Genomic DNA, 26,387 nt, shown 5'->3' on the forward strand with positions numbered 1-26,387 from the left:
GGTCCTCAGGGACAACAAAACATGGCATATTGCCAACAGTGGACACCTCATGGGGTCTGCTGGAGCTAATAATTATTAGACTGGAGGCAGATCCCCCAATAATACCATGTGTCTATGGTTAGCTGTAAAAGAAACTGTAAAAAAAAAAAAGGGCAATTATCTGAAACAGTGCCAGTCTCCAGCTCCATAATAGGCATGGGAATGTGTCCTGAGAAGATATATGGAGTACTTGTAACCTGTCACTTAATAAAGAACTTCTTACTGTGTAAATAAACAGTTTTGTGGTATTAAGGCAAAAAAATGTAAAAGTAAAAAAACAAAAAAATAAAATAAAAACACACATTTCTCTTTAAGTTTAAAAACATAACACTCACAAATTAGTGACACTTATGAAAGATGCATGAAATTAAATCAGTCCATTACCATCATCAGTAATAATAATAATCATCATCGTCATCATCATATTATAAATATTATTCCTCAAAATAAATGAGCCTGACTACATATCTCCATTATGTTAATTTCAATCAGACAATAGAAAAGATTTTATATTTTTCCATGTGCTTTTTAAGTTAATATAAGTGGAAATGAGTGATAAAAAGGCATAATGAATAAAAACACATTACATTGTATCCAGCAGAACAAGCTCCTAAGGCCTCATGCACACGAACGTAGCCATGTGCACGGCCGTGATTTTCGGGTCGGCCGGCAGCGGACTGTCAGCCGCGAGCCGCCCGCAAATCGCAGGTCATGCACATGGCCGCGGTCATTATTTTCAATGAGCCCGGACCGCAGAAGACGGCCGTAATAAGACATGTCCATTCTTTCTGCGGTGCGGGCTCCCGGGCCATGCACGGACCGTAAAAACTACGGTCGTGTGCATGGCCCCATAGAAATGAATGGGGCCGCAATTCTCCCGTGGATTTTCGGGGGAATGCGGCCGCAAAAGCACGTTCGTGTGCATGGGGCCTTAGAGTCACAAACTTAACGTAAAGGTGTCATAGGATCAAAAGTAATGTGTCAATGCGTTCCTAACCAGTATTTCACCACTAACCTATAGAACATACATGAACATCTCTCAGAAGACCTACATGCTCCAAGTACATAGATGATGAAGTCCAGACTTTCCAGTTCAACTTTAGTTTTTAAACTCTAGACTTTAGTTATTACACTCTTTAGAAGTACAAGCAGATGTATAGTGCCTGTGATACACAATACCGTACATGCAGCCAAGACATCTCTTAACCACATGGTCACAATGGTTTCCAGTCTATAGCTAGTAGTACACAATTGCTAGTACAAGAGGAAGACTCATAGCAAGGCTCATGAGCAGAGATTATTCAATGATGCAGTAATCCTTTCAGGTAGAACCTTGAGACTGTGGTAGATAGAGTTTGGGATCTCCAGGAAAAGGCTGTGCTGGTGCTTGGTTGTAGTGACCAGCCATGAAGGTTCCAATGGACCCAAGAATGAACAGCGAGAACATGATCAAGAAACAAACTCTGTCTATTACCCGACCAATCAAAATCCACTCCTCGTTCTCCTAGAAACATTAAACACAATCGGTTATCTATCATCAAATTGTTTTACCTTAAAAAGTCATGCTAGATTTCAAATATGTTTGTATTGGTTGTCACTTTTGAATCAGCTTCTCAGTGAAGGTAGGACTGTAATGTTGTCAGTTCCATCATTAACAAATTGACAGTTTTGGGCCCCATGCACACGACCGTTAAAATCGGCCGTAATTGCGGACCGCAATTACGGACCCATTCACTTCTATTGTCCACAGCACCGTCCCGTTTATTTATGGGAAGGTGTTCGGGCCATAGAAGTGTACCGCAAAAGATAGGACATGTCCTATCTTTTGCGTTTTACGGCCCGTGCTCCCTTACTTTGTATGGGAGCATGGGCCGAGAATGCGGGCGGCTGTCTGCGGCCGGCCGTGCCCACAATCAAGGACTGTTATTACGGGCACGGCCATGTGTATGGGGCCTTACCATCAGTTTCTGAGAAGACAATTGAAAAGTGACAACCATTATGTCTGCCTTTGCTGTTGTCACCTGTGCAAGAATGTCTGTACAATAAAATAGTGGAAATATCTTTGTAAATATCTTTATAAATTTGGCTACTGCACTAACTTCTGATTTACTAATATATGGCCAATTTTATGTCTTGGGTGGAACTCTTCTTTGATAACCATTGCATACATACATGCACTGTAAAACAAAGATGGACTATTGTTGCATTCATTGATAGCTATTTATCATGTATTGGCTCACTTGCCCCTACAGCAAAGAATTATAGGGGGACATATTCTGGTCATTTGCCTTTTTTCTCTACTAAATAATTTTCTATGCAGTACCATTATACTGTTTGTTGAAGGGGTTGTCTGGCTGGGTACAGTGGGAACCAAAAGCTGGATGAGACAACCCTTTAAAAGGGTATTCCCATCTAAGACATTCCCATTCCCATCTAAGACATATTTCTGATAGATGCAAGTCATTCAACTACCGTTCTGCCTTGCGAGGCAGCCGCAGGCCTCTGCATCTAGGTGGAGGATCAATTTTGAGGTGGCAGTGTATGTGCGCAGCTCTCTCCATTGATTCACATGGGAGTTACGGAAACAACCAAGCCCGCTTGCTCAACTGTTTCTGTTACTCCAATAGGAATCAATAGAGAGAGCCACACATACCAACTGTGCAGCCACCTATCCAATGATTCTGTACCCAGACCCTTTAAAGTGTAACCGCCGTTTTAACATTTTCCCATACATCAACAGTACAAGCTAAAAAATAAATTTTGGAATATATATTTTTAAGAGAAAAATGCCTCTTTATCCATTTATCAGACTCTTTTTCCCCTCCCCCATGCACTGATCATTCAATCTCAAGTCACTGCTAAAATCTGTATTTCGTGAGGCAGATGTAAAGACAGCTTACTGAAAAATCAGGTTACAGCTGCCCGTAGAAGTTTATGGAGAGTGGAGGGGAGGAGCAGCAGCAGGAGGAGGGAGCATCTGAAGGGAGATCGAGGAGGGAGACACGCACAGACGCTGTTGGTTCTAATGTCTTATCCCACCCAAGTGCTTGATTCACTGCTACACTTCTCCTTACTGCTGTGTAATGTCCTCCACGCTGCTTCAAGTAATGGTTTTACTGTCTCACTCCAGTGCTGGTGTAAAGGATCTGCCAGACACAGCTTCTGTGTCGACGCCCGTGGTTAGTCAGTCTGCACCTGCTCCTAAGTCTGATCGAGTGACCACTCCTTCTGCCAATCAGGCTGGGAGGCTGAGGAGTGGGAGAGCCTATCACAGCCTGGCCAGACGGAGCTAGCTCCCGCCCTCTGTCTATTTATACCTTCACTTCCTGCTCCTCCTTTGCCTGTGATTCTCCTGTTTCCTGGCTGTGCTGCTGCTTGAACTATTTGTGCCTGCTTCATATTGACCCTGGCTTACTGACTACTCTCCTGCTCTGCGTTTGGTACCTCGTACACTCCTGGTTTGACTCGGCTCGTTCACTACTCTCCTGCTCTGCGTCTGGTACCTCGTACACTCCTGGTTTGACTCGGCTCGTTCACTTCTCTTGTTGCTCACGGTGTTGCCCCAACTGCCCCATTTCCCTTAGCTTCTGTGTACCCATGTCTGTTTGTCTGTCGTGCACTTATTGAGCGTAGGGACCGTCGCCCAGTTGTACGCCGTCGCCTAGGACGGGCCGTTGCAAGTAGGCAGGGACTGAGTGGCGGGTAGATTAGGGCTCACCTGTCTGTCTCCCTTCCCCGTCATTACATAATCACAGGCCCATATACCTTTTCTACCCTGGTCCCTGACACAACTATGGACCCCCTTGAGACCCTGGCTCAGCAAATGCAGGGCCTCTCCCTACAGGTCCAAGCCCTGGCTCAGAGGGGCAACCAGCATGATGCTACCCTGGTAGTGCCCCCCACCTCACCTCTTGAACCCCACCTCAAGTTGCCTGACCGGTTCTCAGGGGATCGGAAGACCTTTTTCTCCTTTCGGGAGAGTTGTAGGCTCTATTTCCGTTCAAAGCCTCACTCCTCAGGTTCTGAGAGCCAGCGAGTGGGTATAATTATGTCCCGGCTCCAGGACGGGCCCCAAGAATGGGCCTTCTCCTTGGCTCCTGACACCCCTGAACTTTTCTCTGTTGATCTTTTTTTTCTGCTCTCGGGCTCATATATGACGAGACTGACAAGACTGCCTTTGCCGAGAGTCAGCTGGTGAACTTACGTCAGGGTAAGAGACCCGTTGAGGAGTACTGTTCTGATTTTAGGAAGTGGTGTGTAGCTTCTCGGTGGAATGACGCTGCCTTGAGGTGCCAGTTTAGATTGGGTCTGTTGAACGCCCTGAAAGACCTGTTAGTTAGCTATCCCTCTTCTGACTCCCTAGATCAGGTTATGGCTAAAGCGGTACGTCTTGACCGACGTCTCAGGGAACGACGACTTGACAGTTTTGGTGCAATCTCCTCTGACCCCCCCATGATGGCTCTCGAGGTTCCGTTGCTTCGTTCTTCCACGTAAAACTCAGATGAACTTATGCAACTCGGGGCCTCCGTGTCTCCCCAACAACGTAGAGAGTTCCGCAGGAAAAATGGTCTCTGCTTCTACTGTGGGGATGACAAGCATCAAGTGAACAACGTAAGAATAAGCAGCCGGAAAACTTCCGCGCCTAAGTGATCATCGGGGAGGTCACTTGGGCGCACAGGTATTTCCCGTAAATATGAAAACTAATAAAATCTTGCTTCCCTTGCAGGTCTCTTTTTGTGGTAGGTCTGCTACCGGCAGTGCCTTCGTGGATACAGGGTCTTCTGCTAATATTATGTCTGTGGAATTTGCTATGTCTCTAGCTATGCCATTGATTGACTTGCCTAAACCTGTCTCGGTAGTGGGTATCGACTCCACTCCTCTTGCTAATGGTTATTTTACGCAGCATACCCCTGTTTTTGAACTCCTTGTTGGCTCCATGCATTTGGAGCAGTGCTCTGTACTGGTGATGCAGGGATTATCGTCCAATTTGGTTTTAGGTCTTCCCTGGTTGCAGATGCATAATCCCACGTTTAATTGGAATACAGGGGATCTTACCAAATGGGGTAATGAATGCATGACGTCATGTTTTTCTGTTAATTTAATTTCTCTCCCTGAGGAGGTGAACACTCTACCTGAGTTTATTCAGGACTTCGCTGATGTTTTTTCTAAAAAGGCCTCCGAAGTGTTACCTCCTCATAGAGAATACGATTGCGCAATCGATTTGGTACCAGGAGCTAAGCTCCCTAAGGGTAGGATATTTAATCTCTCTTGTCCCGAACGTGAGGCCATGAGAGAATATATCCAGGAATGCCTGGCCAAGGGTTACATTCGCCCCTCTACTTCTCCTGTAAGTGCTGGCTTCTTCTTCGTAGGGAAGAAGGATGGTGGTCTTAGGCCGTGCATTGACTACCGAAACTTGAATAAGGTCACTGTAAGGAACCAGTATCCCCTTCCTTTGATTCCTGATCTCTTCAATCAGGTTCAGGGGGCCCAATGGTTCTCTAAGTTTCATTTACAGGGGGCTTATAACCTTATCCGCATCAAAGAGGGGGATGAGTGGAAGACTGAGTTTAACACGCCCGAAGGTCATTTCAAATACCTCGTCATGCCCTTTGGGTTGTGTAATGCTCCCGCGGTCTTCCAGAATTTTATAAATGAGTGTAATGACGGGGTAGGGAGACAGACAGGTGAGCCCTAATCTACCCGCCACTCAGTCCCTGCCTACTTGCAATGACCCGTCCTAGGCGACCGGGTACAACTGGGTGACGGTCCCTACGCTCAGTAAGTGCACGACAGACAAACAGACAAGGCTACACAGAAGCTAGGGAAACGGGGCAGCTGCCCACGGAGACACCGTGAGCAACGAGAGTAGTGAACGAGCTGAGTCAAACCAGGAGTGCACGAGGTACAAAATGCTGAGCAGGAGAGTGGTCAGTAAGCCAAGGTCAATAACAAGCAGAGGATAGTAGTTCAAGCAGCAGCAGCAGAGCCAGGAAACAAGCAGAGCAGAATCACAGGCAAAGGAGGAACAGGAAAGGCAGGTATAAATAGACAGTGAGCGGGAGCTAGCTCCATCTAGCCAGGCTGTGATAGGCTCTCCCACTCCTAAGCCTGCCATCCTGAGTGGTGGAAGATGGAGTCAGTCTCACAGACATAGGAGCAGGTGCAGACTGATTACCCACGGGCGTCGACACAGAAGCTGTGTCTGGCAGATCCTTTACAATGAGATTTTAAGAGACTACCTGGGGGTATTTCTTGTAGTGTACCTTGATGACATACTTGTGTTTTCCAAGGACTGGTCCTCCCACATTGAGCATGTCAGGAAGGTGCTCCAGGCCCTTCGGGAAAACAAACTGTTTGCTAAAACCGAAAAATGTGTGTTTGGGGTGCAGGAGATACCATTTTTGGGTCAAATCCTCACTCAATGAATTCCGCATGGACCCTGCCAAGGTTCAGGCTGTGGCTGAATGGGTCCAACCTGCCTCCCTGAAGGCGTTACAGTGCTTCCTGGGGTTTGCTAATTATTACAGGAGATTTATTGCTAACTTCTCGGTCATTGCTAAGCCTCTTATGGATCTTACTCGCAAAGGTGCTGATCTCCTCCACTGGCCTCCAGAGGCGGTCCAGGCTTTTGAGGTCCTTAACCCCTTAGTGACCACTAATACGCCTTTTTACGTCGGTCACTAATGGGCTTTAGGCTAGGCTGACGCCTTTTCACGTCAGCCTAGTCTAAGTCCTGCACGGGTCTCCCGTGCAGGCAGGAGCCGGGGCTCTGCTGTCTGATGACAGCAGTTTACTTCGATCGCGGCCGTTTAACCCGTTAAATGCCGCCGTCAATAGCGACCGCGGCATTTAACTTTGTTTACAGAGGGAGTGCGCTCCCTCTGTCACCCATCGGCGGCCCGCGAATGCAATCGCGGGTCTCCGATGGGGTGTCATGGCAGCCGGGGGCTTGATAAAAGCCCCCAGGTCTGACCTGGACATATTCCTGTTAGGACGCGCCGGAGGCACGTCCTAACAGATTGCCTGTCAGATTTACACTGACAGGCAATAATGCTCTGGTATACGAAGTATACCAGAGCATTATAGCAGCGATCGGAATATCGCACAGTAAAGTCCCCTAGTGGGACTAATAAAATAAGTCATCAAAGTGAAATAAAGATTATTAATAAAAAGTACAGTAAAAAAATAAATAAAACCATTTTTTTCCATAAAAAGTGGTTTTATTTAGTAAAAGTGTAAAAAAAAAAAAAAAGTACACATGTGTGGTATCGCCGCGACCGTAATGACTCCATTAATAAAGTTAATATGTAATTTAAACCGCAAAGTGAACACCGTAAAAAAAAAAACGCAAAAAAACGTGGCGAAATTGCAATTTTTTTCCATTGCCCCCCAAAAAAGTCATAATAAAAATGAATCAATAAGTCCCATGCACCCCAAAACAGTACCATTCAAAACTACGTCTTGTCCCGCAGAAAACAAGCCCAAAAAATCACTACATTAATGGAAAAATAAAAAAATTACGGCTCTTGGAAAGCGACGATGCAAAAGCAAATAATTTTAGTTCAAAAGTGTTTTTATTGTGCAAAAGTCGTAAAACATAAAAAAACCTCTACATATGTGGTATCGCCGTAATTGTACCGACCCATAGAATAAAGGTAACATGTTATTTACGTCGCATAGTTAACGGCGTCAATTTAAAAACGCATAGAACAATGGCGGAATTTCAGTTTTTTTTTATAATCCCCCCCAAAAAGGTTAATAAAAGTTAATATAAAAATTATATGTACCCAAAAATGGTGCCATTAAAAAGCACAACTAATCCCGCAAAAAACAAGTCCTCATACAGCTATGTAGACGAAAAAATAAAAACGTTATAGCTCTTTGAATGCGACTATAGAAAAACGAATAAAATAGCTTGGTCATTAGGGCCTAAAATGGGCTGGTCACTAAGGGGTTAAGAAGTGCTTTATCTCAGCCCCAGTGCTGATTCAGCCCAACCAAATGGAGCCATTCATCGTGGAGGTTGACGCCTCCGAGGTGGGAGTGGGTGCTGTCTTGTCCCAGGGTACCAGGTCCCTCACCCATCTCCGTCCCTGTGCCTACTTCTCCAGGAAGTTCTCGTCCACTGAGAGTAACTATGATATTGGCAACCGCAAACTCTTAGCCATTAAATGGGCATTTGAAGAGTGGCGCCACTTCCTGGAGGGGGCTAGGCACCAGGTAACGGTCCTTACCGACCACAAGAATCTGTTTTTCCTAGAATTGCCCGGAGGCTAAACCCGAGACAAGCTCGATGGGCGTTATTTTTACTAGATTAAACTTTTTGGTCACCTATAGGGCCGGGTCTAAAAATATTAAGGCTGATGCACTGTCGCGTAGCTTCATGGCCAGCCCTCCATCAGAGGAAGATCCTGCTTGTGTTTTGCCCCCAGGTATAATCATTTCCCTCGCCAAATTTTCCCTTAATAACCGGGTCAGTAACTCGTCAGCGGTCTCCCCCTTTTTCTGTAATTTTGGGTTTAATCCACGGTTCTCCTCCGTTTCACCTGGTGGTTCCAACAATCCTGAGGTAGATGTCGTTCATCGGGAACTGTGCACAGTCTGGGCCCAGGTTCAGAAGAACCTAGAGGCGTCCCAGAGCATACAAAAGACTCAGGCAGATAGAAGAAGTTCTGCTAACTCCTTGTTTGTGGTCGGGGATCTGGTGTGGCTGTCTTCAAAAAATTTGCGCCTTAAAGTCCCGTCTAAAAAGTTTGCTCCCTGGTATATAGGGCCGTACAAGGTCATTGAAGTCCTTGACCCTGTCTCCTTCCGACTGGAGTTACCCCCGTCTTTTCGAATACACAACGTGTTTCATGCCTCCCTCCTGAAACGCTGCTCCCCGTCCTTGGCTCCCTCGAGGAAACCTCCGGTCCCTGTTCTCACCCCTGAAGGGGTAGAATTCGAGGTGGCCAAGATTGTGGACAGCAGGATGGTCGAAGGCTCTCTCCAGTACCTGGTCCATTGGAGAGGATACGGGCCTGAGGAGAGGACTTGGGTACCCGCCCAGGATGTTCACGCTGCAGTATTGCTCAGGAGGTTCCATCTTCGGTTCCCCAATAAGCCAGGTCCACCTAGAAAGGGTCCAGTTGCCCCTCATAAAAGGGGGGGTACTGTAAAGGATCTGCCAGACACAGCTTCTGTGTCGACGCCCATGGTTAGTCAGTCTGCACTTGCTCCTAAGTCTGATCGAGTGACCCCTTCTTCTGCCAATCAGGCTGGGAGGCTAAGGAGTGGGAGAGCCTATCACAGCCTGGCCAGATGGTGCTAGCTCCCGCCCTCTGTCTATTTATACCTTCACTTCCTTCTCCTCCTTTGCCTGTGATTCTCCTGTTTCCTGGCTCTGCTGCTGCTGCTTGAACTATTTGTCCCTGCTTCATATTGACCCTGGCTTACTGACTACTCTCCTGCTCTGCGTTTGGTACCTCGTACACTCCTGGTTTGACTTGGTTCGTTCACTACTCTCCTGCTCTGCGTTTGGTACCTTGTACACTCCTGGTTTGACTCGGCTCCTTCACTTCTGTTGTTGCTCACGGTGTTGCCGTGGGCAACTGCCCCATTTCCCTTAGCTTCTGTGTACCCATGTCTGTTTGTCTGTCGTGCACTTATTGAGCGTAGGGACCGTCGCCCAGTTGTACGCCGTCGCCTAGGATGGGCCGTTGCAAGTAGACAGGGACTGAGTGGAGGGTATATTAGGGCTCACCTGTCTATCTCCCTTCCCCGTCATTACAGCTGGATTCCAGGAAAACTTTTTTTAGAAGCAGCGTCTGACTGTGTCTCTCTCTATTGCTGCTTCCTCCTCCTGCTCCTCCTCCCCTCACCATACAATTATATGGGCAGCATCTGTCTTTCACTCTGCTCCCTCCTCCTGCTTCCCCTCCCCACTCCATAGACTTATATGTGCAGCTGTAACCTGATCCTTCAGTGAGCTGTCTTTACCTCTGTCTCACTGAATGCAGATTTTAGCAGTGAATTGAGAGAGAATGATTAGTGCAGGAGGTAGGGGGAGAAGGTGAAGTGTCTGACAAGTGGAGAAAAATAAATTTTTCTCAAATAAGTTATATTACTTGTACTACTGATTTATAGGGGAAAAATTGAAATGACAGTTACACTTAAAGAACTACCACACAGAACAATGAATGTTCCATGGATCACTCCATTGTTGCAGGCTATTACTGGATGACCCTTACAGTAAACATTTGTGTTTCCAGTCCTAATATTTTGCTAGGACATTGTTATTTAATAGTGCATGAAAATATTCTTTAAAAAGGATCCAAATATCAATAATATATGTTTCTTACACTTTTAAACTCGTTCTTTTCTCTGGTGGTCCTTGCGATGTGGTTACAAGCTCCCACTGATTCTCGTATCTCTGGAGCAGCTTGACTCAGACTGTGAATGAGATCTTGTACAGTGCCATTTCCCAATCCTTTGCCTTAAATTAAAAGAAAAAAAAATCTGTATATTCAATATAATTCTATATTTTATAATTATAATATGTAGCTGAAGAAAGAAACGTACCAATTTTTTCTAACACAATCTTCATGAGTCCATCTCTCTGCTTCTGTTTCTCAAACATAAGTTCACTTCTTGGCTTCCTCAGCATGTATTCATCAGCCTTTATTATTAGACCAAGTGAACTGCTGCGACGTGTGAGTGGAGCAGGTTCAGGGGATATGTCACTTAAGCGGATGTGCATTTTAAGAATGCGTGGCAGCTTTCTCAAGAAGAGCTGGACACAGAAAGTAATTGTTATAGAATGTTGATGATATATAGTAATATAGTCTATATATGACACAATTGAAAACGCTCTTCTATTCTAGAGCTGCAAAGTATATTTTTTAAACTAATAATTATAACAAAGACATTATGCATGTATTAGCCATTATCAAGATTAATAGAGGGAGGTACCAAGTGGACAATATAGACTTTGACCACTTTTAGCCAAGGAAATATAAAATAGTAATCCGGAAAAACCCTTTAGGCCTGTTTCACATGAGTGTATTTTTCATCAGTATTAGGACACTTTCTCATGCCAGTAGTTTGGTCAGTATTTTGCTTCAGCATTTGTAAGCCAAAACCAGGAGTAGATCCAAACACGAAAGAAGTCCAAATCTTTTTGGCTCAAAAATACTGATGCAAAATACTTACCAAAATACTGCCATGTGAAAGAGGCCTTCGTAGAGTGTTTAAAATACGGATGCATCTGTTTTTGATCTGTATGTTATCTGTATTGCATCAGTATGTCATCCATATTGCATCCATTTTTCAAAGGGGCTGTCTTATGTAATTCAGTATTATGGATCTGTATTACTAATCCAATACTGATACAACATGATCTATAATACATCTTTATTGCAGACCTATGATGCTGTTAGTTCCAGTCTTTAGACCCGCAGTCAGGGCGGGACTTATGGTCATAATACGGACACTAAAATATGCCCGCATTATAGTCATCTGAATGAGTCCAATCTATTATAATACTGATAATATACAGATGATATACTGATGAAATAATATCCGTTATATGTCAGTATTGTGGATCCATATAACGCACTTTACAAATACGCTCATGATAAACTGGCCTAAGATAGACGAAAAAAAATAGATTTATAGTGTTCATTTATACTTCTCTATGTAAGCTCCACTACAGCTTTAACAATAAAGAACGTGCAGAAAAACTAAATCAGAACAGAAAAGTTATTAACATGTCCTAATATTCCCTGTATCCATGCTAATTAACCCACGAATGCCTAAGGCACCATGCAAACGACCGTGCCCGTAATTACGACCCATAATAACGTGCACGGACGGCCTCGGACATTATAAAGTATGGGAGCACTGTCCGTAAAATAAAAAAATAGGACATGGCTTATTTTTTTCGGAAAGTTATAAAAAGTTATTTTTAAGCTATGTAAAGTATACGGGAAGGTGTCCGTCGGCCATAGAAACTAATGAGTCCATAATTACGGTCCATAATTACGATCCGTAATTACGGGTGATTTTACGGTCGTGTGCATAGGGCCTAACAAAACTATTACTAAAATAAGGCTGGGTTCACACGACCTATTTTCAGGCATAATGGAGGCGTTTTACGCCTCGAATTACGCCTGAAAAGACGGCTCCAATACGTCGGAAAACATCTGCCCATTGCTTTCAATGGGTTTCCCGATGTACTGTGCCGACGACCTGTCATTTTCCGCGCTGCTGTCAAAAGACGACGCGTAAAATTACAGCCTCGTCAAAAGAAGTGCAGGACACTTCTTGGGACGTTTTTGGAGCCGTTTTCTCATAGATTCTATTGAAAACAGCTCCAAAAACGGCAGAAAAAAGCGTTTTTTCAATAGAGTCTATGAGAAAACGGCTCCAAAAACGTCCCAAGAAGTGTCCTGCACTTTTTTTGACGAGGCTGTATTTTTACGAGTCGTCTTTTGACAGCGACGCGTAAAATGACAGGTCGCCGCCACAGAACATCGGCAAACCCATTGAAAGTAATGGGCAGATGTTTGCCGACGTATTGGAGCCGTTTTTCCAGTCGTAATTCGAGGTGTAAAACGCCTCCATTACGTCTGAAAATAGGTTGTGTGAACCCAGCCTAAGTCAGCACTGAGGTACAACTCTGCTGTGCAAGTAACTGAAGGAATGCCAGTCTCACAACGTCCAAATTCAAGAAGAGATAACAGAAGGCTGGAAAACGGTTGTTTGGTCTGTCGACACATTGCACCCTGTTATGGATGTAATGATGTGAATAAAAAGCAACTGTACACCAAATAGCTCCTGTAAAGCTGTGATATTCTTCTTGAATTTTAACAAAACTATTATTCCGTATTATTCTTAAACTTCATATATCAGAATACTGCCTCTTGAGAATGGAGCAACTCCAATGATACCATTACATGATTAGGTCGTTTTTATTTATGCAGTTACCTAATATAATCTTGGATAATTTGCCGTTTTACTTAAGAAATGTTATAAACCTTGAATCAGTGGATACATAAACCTTGCTCAAATGTCTATCAGAGACGTATACTCTACTACATCTTCTAAATGCTTCTTCTATTCTAGTCATCTTTCTATCTTGTAATGAAGATATATATCCAGAGCCCACAGAACAACATGCACACGATAATACAACCAATACGTGCTCATACCTCTCTTACACCGCTTGACATGCTATGAGTGTTTGGCGTGCGGAGAGAAACGTTTAAAACAACGACAGCATTAACTACGATGGTGATAGTGACCACTATGAGAAATGTTAAATACCTAGAAAAGGGAAAAATTACAGTTACTAAGAAATATTCATTACAGATAAATGTTCAAAAGTAAGATAAAGAAAAATAATGGGGTTGTTCTTTTTTCAAAATATTGTAGAAAAGTTGATAAATTCCCCCCCTCTGTGTCCTGTAGTGTCACACTTGAAGGTATAATATTTCTTGAGATATTGATTCCATAAATTTTCAATAGGTGGGCATATCACCCCTGGAACTCCTACCTATCAGGAGAATGTCAGTCCCCAAACCCCTGTACGACAAGATGAGAAAGCGAGTGGCGGTTGCACATAGCAGGAGACCAAATGGAGAAGTTGCTATGCTTGGGCAGCGCTCCCCATTAAAGTGCTTTTTGCTGTTTCCATAATTTCATATAGTTCAATAAGGTGAGTCATCTATCCATTAAGTATTCACCTATTACCCCTATTCTCCCAATAGGTGGGGTTCCGAGAGGTGCGAACCCTACCTATCAGACATAGAATATGCCATAAATGTCTCAAGGTGGGTTAATTTCTGTTATTTAATTATAGACACATTCAACATTTTGCTGAGGAAATTTGTTTTGGAGGGTAGAATAGAAATTGGGTATAACATAAACAATAAAAACGGTCAAGTTAAGAGATCGATCAATATGAGAAAGTGCGACAATACAACTAAACTACTATTACGACTAAATAAAGCTACTGTAGAAAACATGCTTAAGGTTACACTCACTTTACTATCAGTGGCACGGCTGTGGACGTTTCTGGAATTTTTTTAGCTATCAGGAAGAGAAATACAGTCTGAGCCAGCAGGATGTTGATGGACACTGTACATTTCTGACCTCCCGCTATACGAAAAGAAAAGGCGATGACAATGTGGTAGATATTAGAGTTAATTTCTCTTTCTCTATAATTCCCTTAATCTGACTCTCATTGTATAATTAAAAGCTTTACCCTTGATCAACAGCCATGATTAAGGACGTTTGACACGTCTGAAACGCGTAGGCCCTACCACTGGATCGATATTCCTTCCTGCACACTAGGACTCCATACCTTTGGACCTTTTTAAATAGAAGACTAGTAAAACTTGGAAATAGTTTCCGTTTTATTTCAATCAGCGCTGGATCCATTTTCCTGTTACCTTTTGACTTTATTTGGTCTTTATTTTTATATTTTATGTTGTCAGCGTGTACTGATTTGCCGTATGTTCTTCTTTTTCCCATGTTAACCTTTGTATCGTTACTGCTAGTATTTTCTGTTATGGAATTGTAAGAAATCTTTAATAAACTTAGATTGAACATTAATAGTTTACTCAGTATTTAGGTGAGTATTGCTATTCATGTGATATAAATTCTGCACAAGTGAATAAAACAACCCAAACAAATTAAATGGTCACACTGCTCATGATAATAGACTAATACTGACTGATACCTTTGGCCGGGAGAAAATAAACCAGGACACTAACAAATGAAATGAGAACACAGGGGATAATGATGTTGATGATGTAGAAGAGAGGCTTCCTCTGAATGACAAGGTAGAAGACAATCGCCTGGTAATTGATGTTATCTTGAGTAAGCCGATGGTCTATGATCTTCTTGGCTGGCATGTGTTTTATTGCCCATTCTCCATTTTCTAAAAAGATTAATTTCAAGAAAATGTAAAAAATAACAAAATATTAATATAAGTCAAATGGTCATTGGGCTGAATTTATTAACCTTTTTACGCCAGTTTTCTGGCGTAGAAAAGTTGCAAAAGCACCATTGCAATTTTTGGCCTTTTAATGCCACCCTCACTACTTTTGTAAAAAGGGGGCATGTCTTCCAAAAGGGGCGGGGCCTCAGTGGATGGACAATTTATGTTAAAGAACGGCAGAAAACTGCTGAATACCTCTTAAAATATGTGTCGCATCTTTGGCCAACGGTGTGCCACAATTGTGGAGCAACTACGTCGTCCCTATTCCACATTTATGGTGCAATGATTGCGGCTATGCTGCATTTATTCCCCCTTTTCTATTGAACCTAAAATAAAAAAAGGAGTATACTCACCTCAACGCTCCTCTTCTCCCCTCCGGGTCCCCTCAGGCTCCATCAGCGTGCTGTGGCTCATACAAGGTCCTGATTATGGCCTTATATGTGACGCAGCACTCAACATCATCAGTACCAATCCAATTACACCAAGACTAGAAGCATGAGGTAGAGGAAAACCGTCTTGAGTGTTATGGATACTGGTTGTGTTTATTGCTTTGTACCTGTAAATGCTTCTGGATCTATTTCAATCCATTCTATTGTTTCCCCATCATTATCAGTCAGGAGCAATTCAATTTCATTCGAACTGTATGTCTGGGACCTAGGTAAAGAGACTTATTTAACAATTGGAAGATATTATGGCATAAAATAACATACTTTGGAGAGTAGTGATGTCACATTTGTCTCCATATTCATGTCCAAGATCACATGACTCATTCTGAAAATGTTCTATAATATATTTCTATTAGCTTGTATTACAGTCAGCAACAAAATACAACTAGATGTAAGGAACAAAGTGCTACAGTAAATTCAATGGTCTGAGATGTTTTTCCTTTTACCTCTGCAATCTGCTTTGCAAGACTACATATAAGTTCAGAAGACACGCCTAGGTCCTACAAATTAATGCATCTATACATTAAGGTATTTTAATATTTTATTAAATTTATCATGAAATATAGCAATTTTAAAAAAAAATCTACCTCTAAAACAAATTAACCCCATGATGATTCACCCTGTATTATGAAATGCACATAGGGGCTTTTTGCTTATTTGTATGTTTTGGGTCTCATAATTAAGGTATCATATGGAAATTAGAATATACTTTACATTTCCCCTTGTTCTGTGTAGCTAGTTCACAATTTAGTAAATATGGCATTTAAACCATAGATAGATATCAATATACTTACTGAAACACCATGGAGCAGTTCTGCCAATCAAAAGGGAAATATGTGGCAACAACAGGGCAATAGCTTTGATAGATGGCGGGAGGCAGCCAGTAGATGGAACCATCATAAGAAACCAAGGTGTTGGTATACAGAGCAATGTTAAAGGTGCCATCCACACTGAAAATGTAGAAGAAATAATAATTCTTAATATCACCTAAACTTTATATTTGTTTTCTTATATATTTTCATGTTTGCAGTTGAACCAATTGATTGGTCAGAGATTTAATGTATACCTGCAGACAGGGCCGCCATCGGGGCAGTACTAGTGGTACTGCCATATGGGGCCTGGCATGGGGCCCAGCTGCAAATGTAATAAGCAGGAGCCCACTGCCTTCCGCCTGCCGCTGCAAAACAGAAACAATAAGACCTATATAGCTACATCTAGATCAAAAGAACAGGCCCTTAACATAATGGGCCCATTCTTTTAACCCAAGAAACAACCAGTGCCCGCCCTCATCTACTTTTGGCTCCTCCTACCTCCTCTCCTCACAGTTATGCGACATTTGTTTGAATCTCTAGAAGTAGGTGGAGCTCCCTCTGTGGCGGGCCGCAGCAGCGGGAGTATTTGGTGCCTGCCAATGTCATCACCAGCCATCAGCAGCAGTGCCAGTGGAGCCAGTTTTGTCAGCCAAGCCATAAGGACAGCCTATGCAGCAGTGACAAGTAAAAAGACTGTTCATGTCAGTCACTTTGTGTCCCTCCTGCCATTCCTCATAGCCCCTGTAACCTTTCCCCACAGAATGCCTTCCAGCTTCTGTGTACCTCTTTCCTACCCCCACAAAGCCAATGCCGCTTTCTGTGCCCCCAGCCCCTCAAAGAGCCCCTGCCACCTTGTGTTCGCTCACCCAACAGTCCCCAGCTACTTTCTGTCCCCCTGCCTCCCACAGAGCCAACACCACATTCTGTCACCATTCCCCCTGTCCCCTGCAATCCACAGTAACCCTACCACCTTTTGTCCTTCTTCCCCAACAGTGTCCCTGTTACCTTTTGTCATCAATGCCCATGCCCCCCCACAGTGCCTCTACCACCTTTCCCCCCCAGTCACATGCCCCCCACGGTACCCTTACCACCTTCTGTATCTCCCTAACAGAGCACCTGCCATCTTTAGGGTATGTTCACAAACACTGTTTTCAGGCGTAATTCGGGCTATTTACGACTAAAATTACGCCTGAAAAAACGGCTCCATTACAAACATCTGCCCGTTGCTTTCAATGGGTTTTACGATGTTCCGTTCCCACGAGGAGTAATTTTACGCGTCACTGTCAAAAGACGGAGCGTAAAAAGACGCATGTCACTTCTTGGGACGTTTTTGGAGCTGTTTTTCATTGACTCCATTGAAAAACAGCTCCAATAACATCCGTAAAAGACGCAGCGAAAAATGCAAGTACTTGCAAAAATATCTGAAATTCATGAGCTGTTTTCGCCTGAAAACAGCACCGTAATTTCTGAAGTATTTTGCTACTGCGTGTGAACATACCCTTAGTCTTGCATGTCCCTGACCGCCTCACAGAGTGCCCCTGCCACCTGCTTTTCACCACTGCCATCACAGAGCTCCTGTCTCATTCTGCACCCCTGCTCTTAAAGAGCTCCTGCTACCTTATCCCCCCCGTCCCATGCAGTAATCCCTCCACCTTTTATGCCCTTCTTCCCCACAGAGAGCCCTCTTCACCTTTTGTCTTCCATGTCCTTGTCCTCCCTCACAAGCTTCTGTCCACTCTCCCTCAAACAGAACCCCTGTCTCCTTCTGTATTTTATGTCCTCTCACAAAGCCCCTCCCGCCCTATCTCCCGCAAAAGCCCATTCTACCATGTACCTGCCAACTTGTGTTTCTTCCTGCAGATAAGGGGCTAAGACATTGTCAGAGAAAGATCTAGTGCAGTGTTAATACAAATCTATAATATTTATCGAATAATGTGTCCAAGACTCACTGAGACATTAACTGCCCACAATGCACTGCTCTCTGGAAACAGGAATCCAGCAGAATTGTAAATTTACCTTTCTTTCTGAACACCCAATAAAATATCATATAATAAAAAGTGAAAAGTAAAGGAAAGTATTTACAAAGTGACTAGTGGAGTACAGAGCAGTGTAGGACTAATGTATGGTATTGTAGGAGCACTCTGTCTCGCATATTTGAATGTGTCTCTAGACCTGAGCACTGGTTTTGAAGATGGTAAGGGTAATAATGGGTAAGGGAAGAATGAGGCCTACATCAGAAACTTATGAAAACCAGTTTTATTTATGGAAGATTGGCGCAGACAATCATAAAAAAAAATCCCCAATGTTGACAGTGCAGGAGAAGAAGTAGCAGAAAAGGTTAGCATGCGTATACCCTCAAAGGGGATCCTGCCATTAATAAATGGTACTTTCTTAACTCTATAGGTGAAGGGCTTTAATTCTGAAATATACTTGGATCCAAAACTGAGAGCACAGAAGCTGCTGTATGGACGGATACATACAGCATGCCCATGTAGCCCCATACTCAATTCGGGGGTTCTAGTTTTCTCTAAAGGTATATTTCAAGACTTCAGCATGTTCAATGTTGAGCTAAATAAATGCCTTTAAATGTTATAGTTAAGTTAATTTATTCATTTTTCCTGATTTTATTATGCATGCATCTCCGGGTCACCATTAGAGCAAGGTTCCATATGTTTTCCTTATTCATTAGGAAGCAAGTTAAGATATAAGTATGTATGAGTAGCTCAGGTGCAAGTGTAAGCTTAAAAAAAATGAATGTATTATATTTATAGATGTTAATTTAGGATGAAGACGATGATAGAGTTTGTTGTGTGGCTGAGTGGTTCCTTAATTTTCATCCATATATTCCAAAACTGGCTGAATAAAATGTACATTAGCAGAGAAATCAGAAATCCTTGCGTGTTGGAGGTTGTGGCCATGAAGTTCTATAATAAAGAAGCAACCTAGTGAAGCAGGCGCCTCAAAACATCAAGGAGAGTAATCCACATCACACTTTACAATTGTTCTGAATTTTCTGGGATATTACTAACTTGTTTTCTAGGCCAACATCTGGAAGCCACACCATGGTGGAGGGGATACGTGTGATTTCAATGCCACCATATTGTGCAGGGTTCCAGCTTAAACGATAATCTATCCATTGCTGAAAGAACAGTAAAAGAGAAGATCATCAGAATCCAAGTGGAGGATTAAATATACAACAGTACATGAAAGTGGATAACAAGCTAGTCAATGGCTAATCCAGAATAGATTAATCGGAAACATCCAAAGTTTACAGACCACCCCTTCTAGTCACAATGGTTGGAACATTACTTACCATTTCAACCCAGACATTGGTGGTCAAGGCCTCTTTTCGTTCATTCTGCAAGAGGAATTGAGGCAAAAAAATTACAAAAAACCAAAGCAGAAAACCTACAAACCTATCGTTATATAGTTTATGTTGTAGTATAAGCATTATTAAGTATATAGTTATGATATGAAGAAGATGTTTTATGTTTACTTCACCTAGCATCAAATGAGTATAGATGAGGTATGTCTCATCATGACCTGTTGATCACTTCTTCAAAGTGTATTTGCACCTTTTGGACTCAATGTTACAGCTAAGGTCCTGTTCACATCTGTATCGGAGGCTCAGCAAAATGATGGAAACCAATCCCGAAAATGATGCAAACATTAAAGTCAGTTGGTTCCGTGTTGGCGCTGTTGGTTTCCTCATGCAACGTATCACGAGCTTCGGTATTCTCGTTGTTTTGCTCCTATGACGGAGCAGAACAAGGTTACCTGGAAAGCAGATGTGTACAGGGCCTTATATTTATATATATATATATATATATATATATATATATATATATATATATATATATATATATATATATATGTATGATATTGTACTGGTATTGAGTTACAGCCTGTATTATAGTGGATAGCTGTATTCACAGTTCTGCAGATTTTAGAACTGAAACATCCCAGCATTCCTTGCTGGCTCAATGCATGCTCATAGCTTTATCTGGTTTTTAAATTTAAATCTGAGAGGTGTTGCCTTTACGCCAGGCTTACAATAACCTGTTGGGGAAACAATGTCACTGCATTCTAACAGTTCAGCTATGCTGTTAGGAATGTGTCTGACAACGTGCTTTTTGTTAGTTTCCAATGAAGACAAGCAGGCTTGTGAATACAGCTCCGGACTATAATACAGGCTATTAAATGTCTATTATATCTATATATGAACTGGTGTTAGGTGAACATACCCAATACAATTCACTAATACTATTTTGGCCTTCGATTTTAACTCTGTTGTAATTAATTGTCTATAAGATTATATAGGCATGTTATGTTCCAATGATGTTTTATTACATTTCAAATACTACCTAAAAAGGGAAATGATCACAAGACTTACTCTCAACATGTTCTTGACTACAAACACTGAGCCCTCATGCACACGACCGTGCAGTATTTATTGTCAGTAAATACTGCACAGATGGGCCGTGGAGTGTCACCCACACTTGCGGACCGTGCTCACAGTAATAAGTATGGGAGCACGGTCCGTAAATGCAAAAAATAGGACATGTCCTGTTTTTTGTGGGTAATTTCTACGGCCTGAACACACACCAGTAAATATACGGGAAGGTGTCCATGGCCGATAAAAATGAATGAATCAGTATTTATTTTGAATTACGGTCGTGTGCATGAGAGCTGAGAAAGTTACTTCTTACATGTTTATAATATGTGGTAGACAAGAAAAAAATGCACCCGCATAATGTCTACAGCTAATGGTCTCTTTACAGCATGGAAAGTGCACTATGACAAGTCTATTGGTTCTATTAATGCATTTAGCCAATATTTAGATTTTAACACAGTAACATAGGTAAAACCTACCAGGGAGATGAGGTTTGTAAGGGTTAATTTTAGGCTGACACTGATAATGTCTCCATCTTTCTCTGCTGGACGCAAGTCCTTGTTGTAACTCGTCATCAGATCGCTGAGAAGCCTTTCCTCCTTATTGTTACACAAGATCACTGGGATGAAAATCAGAAAGAAAATGGTATATTTGCGTGTCTACAGAAATCTCCCACTTAGGAAGTATTGTAGTATAATTTGATTGCACTTTTTATTCCAAGCCTCAAGAATAAATGTGTTATCCACCTAAACAACCTATGAATTAATCTGTCTAAAAACACTAGGAGTAACCATATTATGTACTCAACTCTTGTGTCCACCGCTGGGCAGCTGCCATATATGCACGCCCACATAGCAGCCCACTTGTAGAGATTAATATTAGTGTCATAGCCCAAAAGGCAACTATACATATAAACAAAATAAAAGCTTTGTTTAACCCCCCAGAGCTGCAATCTCTAAAATCAGCGTTCAGAAACCACGTACAGTAAACTACATGTTTATGGCTTTTTATTTATAAGATCCGTATTTATTACAAACGTAGAAACAATTTAATTCCATTGTCTGAAAAATGGTTCAGAATCTTTCGTTTAAATATTTTTTTATCTTTAATTTCTCAGGAACAATAAAATAGGACTCATAATATGTCTTTCAATCCTTATAAGTCATGAACGTAAAATGAATGATTACCGTAAATAGCATTTTCATACCACTAAAATAAATGGTTTATCAATCGGATATGCTACAAATATATAATTGGTGTGGGTCAGACTACTGGGACCTTCACCCATTCCTTCACTCAAGGGTCTGCGGAACTTTTCCAAGTGAGGTGGTCCTTCATCTCCCATCAGCCTCGCTCAGGCTTTTCTGAAGAGACACCATAAGGCTAGGTTCATACGTAGTTTTTTCAGGCGTATTTCTGAGCATAAACGCCTTGAAATAAGCAGTGAAAAACACTAGCAAAACTCCTACAAACAGCTTCCCATTGAATTCAAAGGGAAATACTTTGTGCTGCTCACGGGGTGTATTTTTACGCTGCTGAATTCAAAGTCTCGCTGAAATTTGTCGCATGCCAAACAAGATATTGTTAGTCGCTCATCACTTGTTAGTCACTCTACATTAACACTACAAACCATGTGTTGCTAAGGGGCAGAATAGGGGCAACTAACATATGACAAGCCACAAATCTCAGCAGGATTGCACCTATGCTGTATAAGACAGGTACAGACCTTTTTTTTATTAGCAGCTGAGCACATCCCAAAGACCGCAATTCCCAAGCATTAGTCTTGTAGAGTACAATTCTACATGCAAATACTTTCTTCATTGTGATGATTCGTTTTATCTGTATGTTACTGTAGTCAAACACAAACTATTCTCTTAAAATTCTGTACCGCATGTATGAAGAACAGACAGACATATAGAAGAGTAGCGAAGGGTCAGGTGAGGGACCTACCTGTGCAGCACAGAGAGAGTATTACAACCACGCTGTCCATGCTTTCATCTCATGTCCTCTGTATGGAGTGGATTAAAGCTCTTTGCAATGTCTGGAATGGTTATTTTAGGGTTTGAGCAGACCTCTGGGACACTATCACCAGCTGTCCTAGGAATAGTCAGCTGTTGATACCAAAGAGGACAAAAGGAAATAACAATGTCCTTCATTGCTGAGATTGGTGATAGGGCAAGGCCCCACGTAGTGGAATTGCTCTGGAATTCCGCTGCGGACACTCCGCAGCGTTAATCCGCAGCTAAGCCGTTTCTCCACTGCCTTCCACTGCTTTTTAGTAGTGTTCATTTAGACGATGCGGGAAATTCGACTGCGGAGCATAGGCTGCGGTGCGGAATTTGGTGTCCGCAGCATACAATGGTTGTTGCGGAGGTGTGGCGGACTGTTTGCGGACTCATTGCGGAATTTCTCCATTGACTTCAATGGAGATTCTAAGTTCCGCAATGAAGTCCGCAGATGTAATGTAGATGTTATGTGTGCTGCGGAGCGTATTGGTTTTTTAACTTGACATTTCTTCATTCTGGCTGGACCTATGTGTATTTCTAGGTCTACAGCCAAACTGGGGAAGTCAATGGGGCTCCCATAATTACGGGTGACTATGTGTGTGCACCCATAATTACGGGTGACTGTGTGTGCACCCGTAATTACGGGAGCGTTTCTAGGCGACGTCAGTAAATAGTCACTGTCCAGGGTGCTGAAAGAGTTAAACGATCGGCAGTAACTGTTTCTGCACCCTGGACAGTGCCTTCCGATCACAATATACAGTAACCTGTAAAAAAATAGAAGTTCATACTTACCGAGAACTCCCTGCTTCCTCCTCCAGTCCGGTTTCCCAGGATGACGTTTCAGTCTAAGTGACAGCTGCAGCCAATCACAGGCTGCAGCGGTCACATGGACTGCCGCGTCATCCAGGGAGGTCGGGCTGGATGCCGAAAGAGGGACGCGTCACCAAGACAACGGCCGGTAAGTATGAAATTCTTTTACTTTTACTAGGGAAAGTACTGTCCCTTCTCTCTATCCTGCACTGATAGAGAGAAGGGAAATACTTCACCTCAATATGCAGCGGCTAGTCCGCATCAATTTAATGCCAATTTTGGGCAGATCCACCACAGAATCTGCAACGCAGATTCTGTGCGTCATTGATGCGGACAGTTGCGGAAGAATTCCGCCACGTGGGGCCATGCCCATAGGATCAGATGGTGAGTTTTGCTGACAGCAGAGGGCTGCATTGTATTACAAAAAGTGGTCGTGCAGTGAATATAATTTTTTTTTTACAGAGTTGTGAACTGTTTTACTATTGACCAGGTGTTCATGAGATCCATGCACAACTAAATAAAAGAAAGGTAGTCACAGTCCTACCCATTTAAGCTGGCTATACACTAGAGATTTCAGATGTAAGTTATCTGATCAACTTGTCGATCACGGATGGTCTATGAAGTTTGTTGTTCTGGACAGCAATGCCATAAGTTAAAATGGCAAATTTCTGATCGATCTCTGCCTTGATCTGTGACCTGGTCTGACCTAATCTGGGCTTCTATTCATGGCATGCGTATTTGTCATATACACCTGGCAGATTAACCTTTCCACAGATATCTGCCATCAGTGAAAATTTGTTGCGTTACAAAAAGGCACTGACATTTGGGAGAAATTGGTCCTAATCTGCTTTTTTGGCCACCTTGAATCTCTACTGTATAGCCAGCTTTACTAACATCAGTAATATCATCCTGCTTACCGTTTTGACATGTAAATGTATATGAATAATTTATAGATAATTGAACCTGGCACACTTAGTGGTTTCCAATGGTTAACCTCTTGGCAATATGCGATGTAACTGTACTTGCCAACCCAAGGGGGAGTATGGAGCAGGTTTATGGGCTGAGCCCACACCATTCTAAGATGGGTTTTGGCTGTCACATACAGCCGACCCTTTATTCCAATGACCGGGATCGTAGATTACTCTGATCTAAGATGTTTAACCACTATTGACCGTGGCATCTAAGCTATTAGAAAGAGGGGGGCGACGACTTCCAACAGCCCATCGCCCTCCCTACAACACAATTGCAGGGTGCTGATGATTGACATGGCAGCATGGGAGCCTAATAAAGGCCCCCAGGTCTGCCATCTTTGTGCTCCAATTAAGCCAGACGCAGGGTTTAAAACAATGGAGGAATCGCTGTTTTTTTCTCATTCCACCTCACAAATAATTTTTTTTGCATTCTCCAGTACATTATAGGCCATTAAAAACTACAAATCATTCAGCAAAAAAAGCAAGCCCTCATACGGCTATGTCAACAGAAAATAAATAAATAAAAGTTAAGGCTTTTGAAAGGTGGGGAGGAAATTTTTTTAATGAAAAAACGAAAATTGGCTACGTCTCCAATGGGTTAAGGTAGATGATGCAAGTCATTTGGTTTTTACACCCACCAAGACTTACTAATCTTTCTCACCAATCAGAACATAGTGATGCAGGGACCTCACCAGGCCACCAGGCCAATAAGCTACCAGCATTTACTTGGTAATATTTTTGCCGGCAATAGCCTAGTGCCAGTGTTTCTGAATAATAAACCAGATTACTTCCTATCTGGATTGGATACTACTCCTTTGTCGTGCCATACATTTAAAAGGTATAACACTGTCATAGTGATTCCGAGTCTGTCTATCATGACAGAAACACCAGATTATAAACTCTAGGAATGTCACCAGAGTCAGGACTAGGTCAGATGTGGGATTGGCACCGGCGGGAGATTGCAGAGGGCAAGGGAGCAGAGAGGCAGAAACAGTCACATTCAGCACCAAGACATGATCACACTGCCTGCCTTAACAGCCCTGAGAGTCAAGGTGGACACTGATGGCTCATAATTTAAGAAGCACTGCACTAAACTATATGATTTTGTATGTCTTAATAATAAATATATAATTAGGTAAATAAAATCTGTAAATATGCAAAGAAAAAACATTCCCAATATTAAGGTGATGCCATTTTAAAGATTATTTTCGATGAGTACAGAATACCAATCACCTAATATAATTGTATATTGCACAGGTGGCTAGCTAACTGCATGGTAGGAGCCATAATAAAGGCTAGCGGCCATTCAGGAGCCTCAATCATGGCAGCACTAGATGCAGCAACATTTTTAGATATATTCCCCCACCCAGAGGCGTAGCTAGGTTCTCCGGCACCCGGGGCAAAGACTCAGTTTGGCGCCCCCCACCAAACCTTTTTCCCGACATCTCCTTTCCCCCTGCCATGTTTGCTTACTCGAGGAGGTATAATTTTTTTTTCACATTTTCCTTTATGTAAGCATAAAACTTTTTATTTTACAAGCAATATAGTTATATAAGGTAGTTAACATAACAAGAAATTTAAATAAATGAGGTTATTGTGCCTGACTAAAACAGATTGTATAACTAATGCTAATGAGACTATATGGTGACATAATGAACAGCCTCCTCTTGTAGATAGTGCCACAAAGCCTCCCCTGTAGATAGTGCCACACCCCCTGTAGATAGTGCCACAAACCCCCCTTGTAGAGTGTAGATAGTACCACACCCCCCCCTGTAGATAGAGCCCCATAGCCCCCCTGTAGATAGAGCCACATAGCCCCACTGTAGATGGATGGTGCCACACAGTCCCTCGTAGATAGTGCCACACAGCCCCCTCGTAGATAGTGCCACACAGTCCCCCTTGTAGAAGGTGCCACATGGCCATC

General features: G+C 42.6%; 1 protein-coding gene across 1 annotated transcript; it reads right to left on the reverse strand.

The window, feature by feature from the left end:
• Nucleotides 1-1,360: 1,360 nt before the first annotated feature.
• On the reverse strand, nucleotides 1,361-22,666 carry CHRNG (cholinergic receptor nicotinic gamma subunit). The gene is made up of 12 exons (XM_075864105.1): nucleotides 22,627-22,666; nucleotides 21,156-21,295; nucleotides 19,597-19,641; nucleotides 19,313-19,422; nucleotides 16,266-16,421; nucleotides 15,582-15,679; nucleotides 14,765-14,965; nucleotides 14,067-14,181; nucleotides 13,233-13,347; nucleotides 10,603-10,813; nucleotides 10,383-10,516; nucleotides 1,361-1,543 (listed from the first exon to the last, which is right to left on the reverse strand). Exons 1-12 carry the CDS (start codon nucleotides 22,664-22,666, stop codon nucleotides 1,361-1,363), a joined length of 1,548 nt encoding a protein of 515 aa, XP_075720220.1.
• Nucleotides 22,667-26,387: the final 3,721 nt, after the last annotated feature.

This window comes from Rhinoderma darwinii, chromosome 4 (assembly GCF_050947455.1).
Source record: "Rhinoderma darwinii isolate aRhiDar2 chromosome 4, aRhiDar2.hap1, whole genome shotgun sequence".
Taxonomy (NCBI): domain Eukaryota; kingdom Metazoa; phylum Chordata; class Amphibia; order Anura; family Rhinodermatidae; genus Rhinoderma; species Rhinoderma darwinii.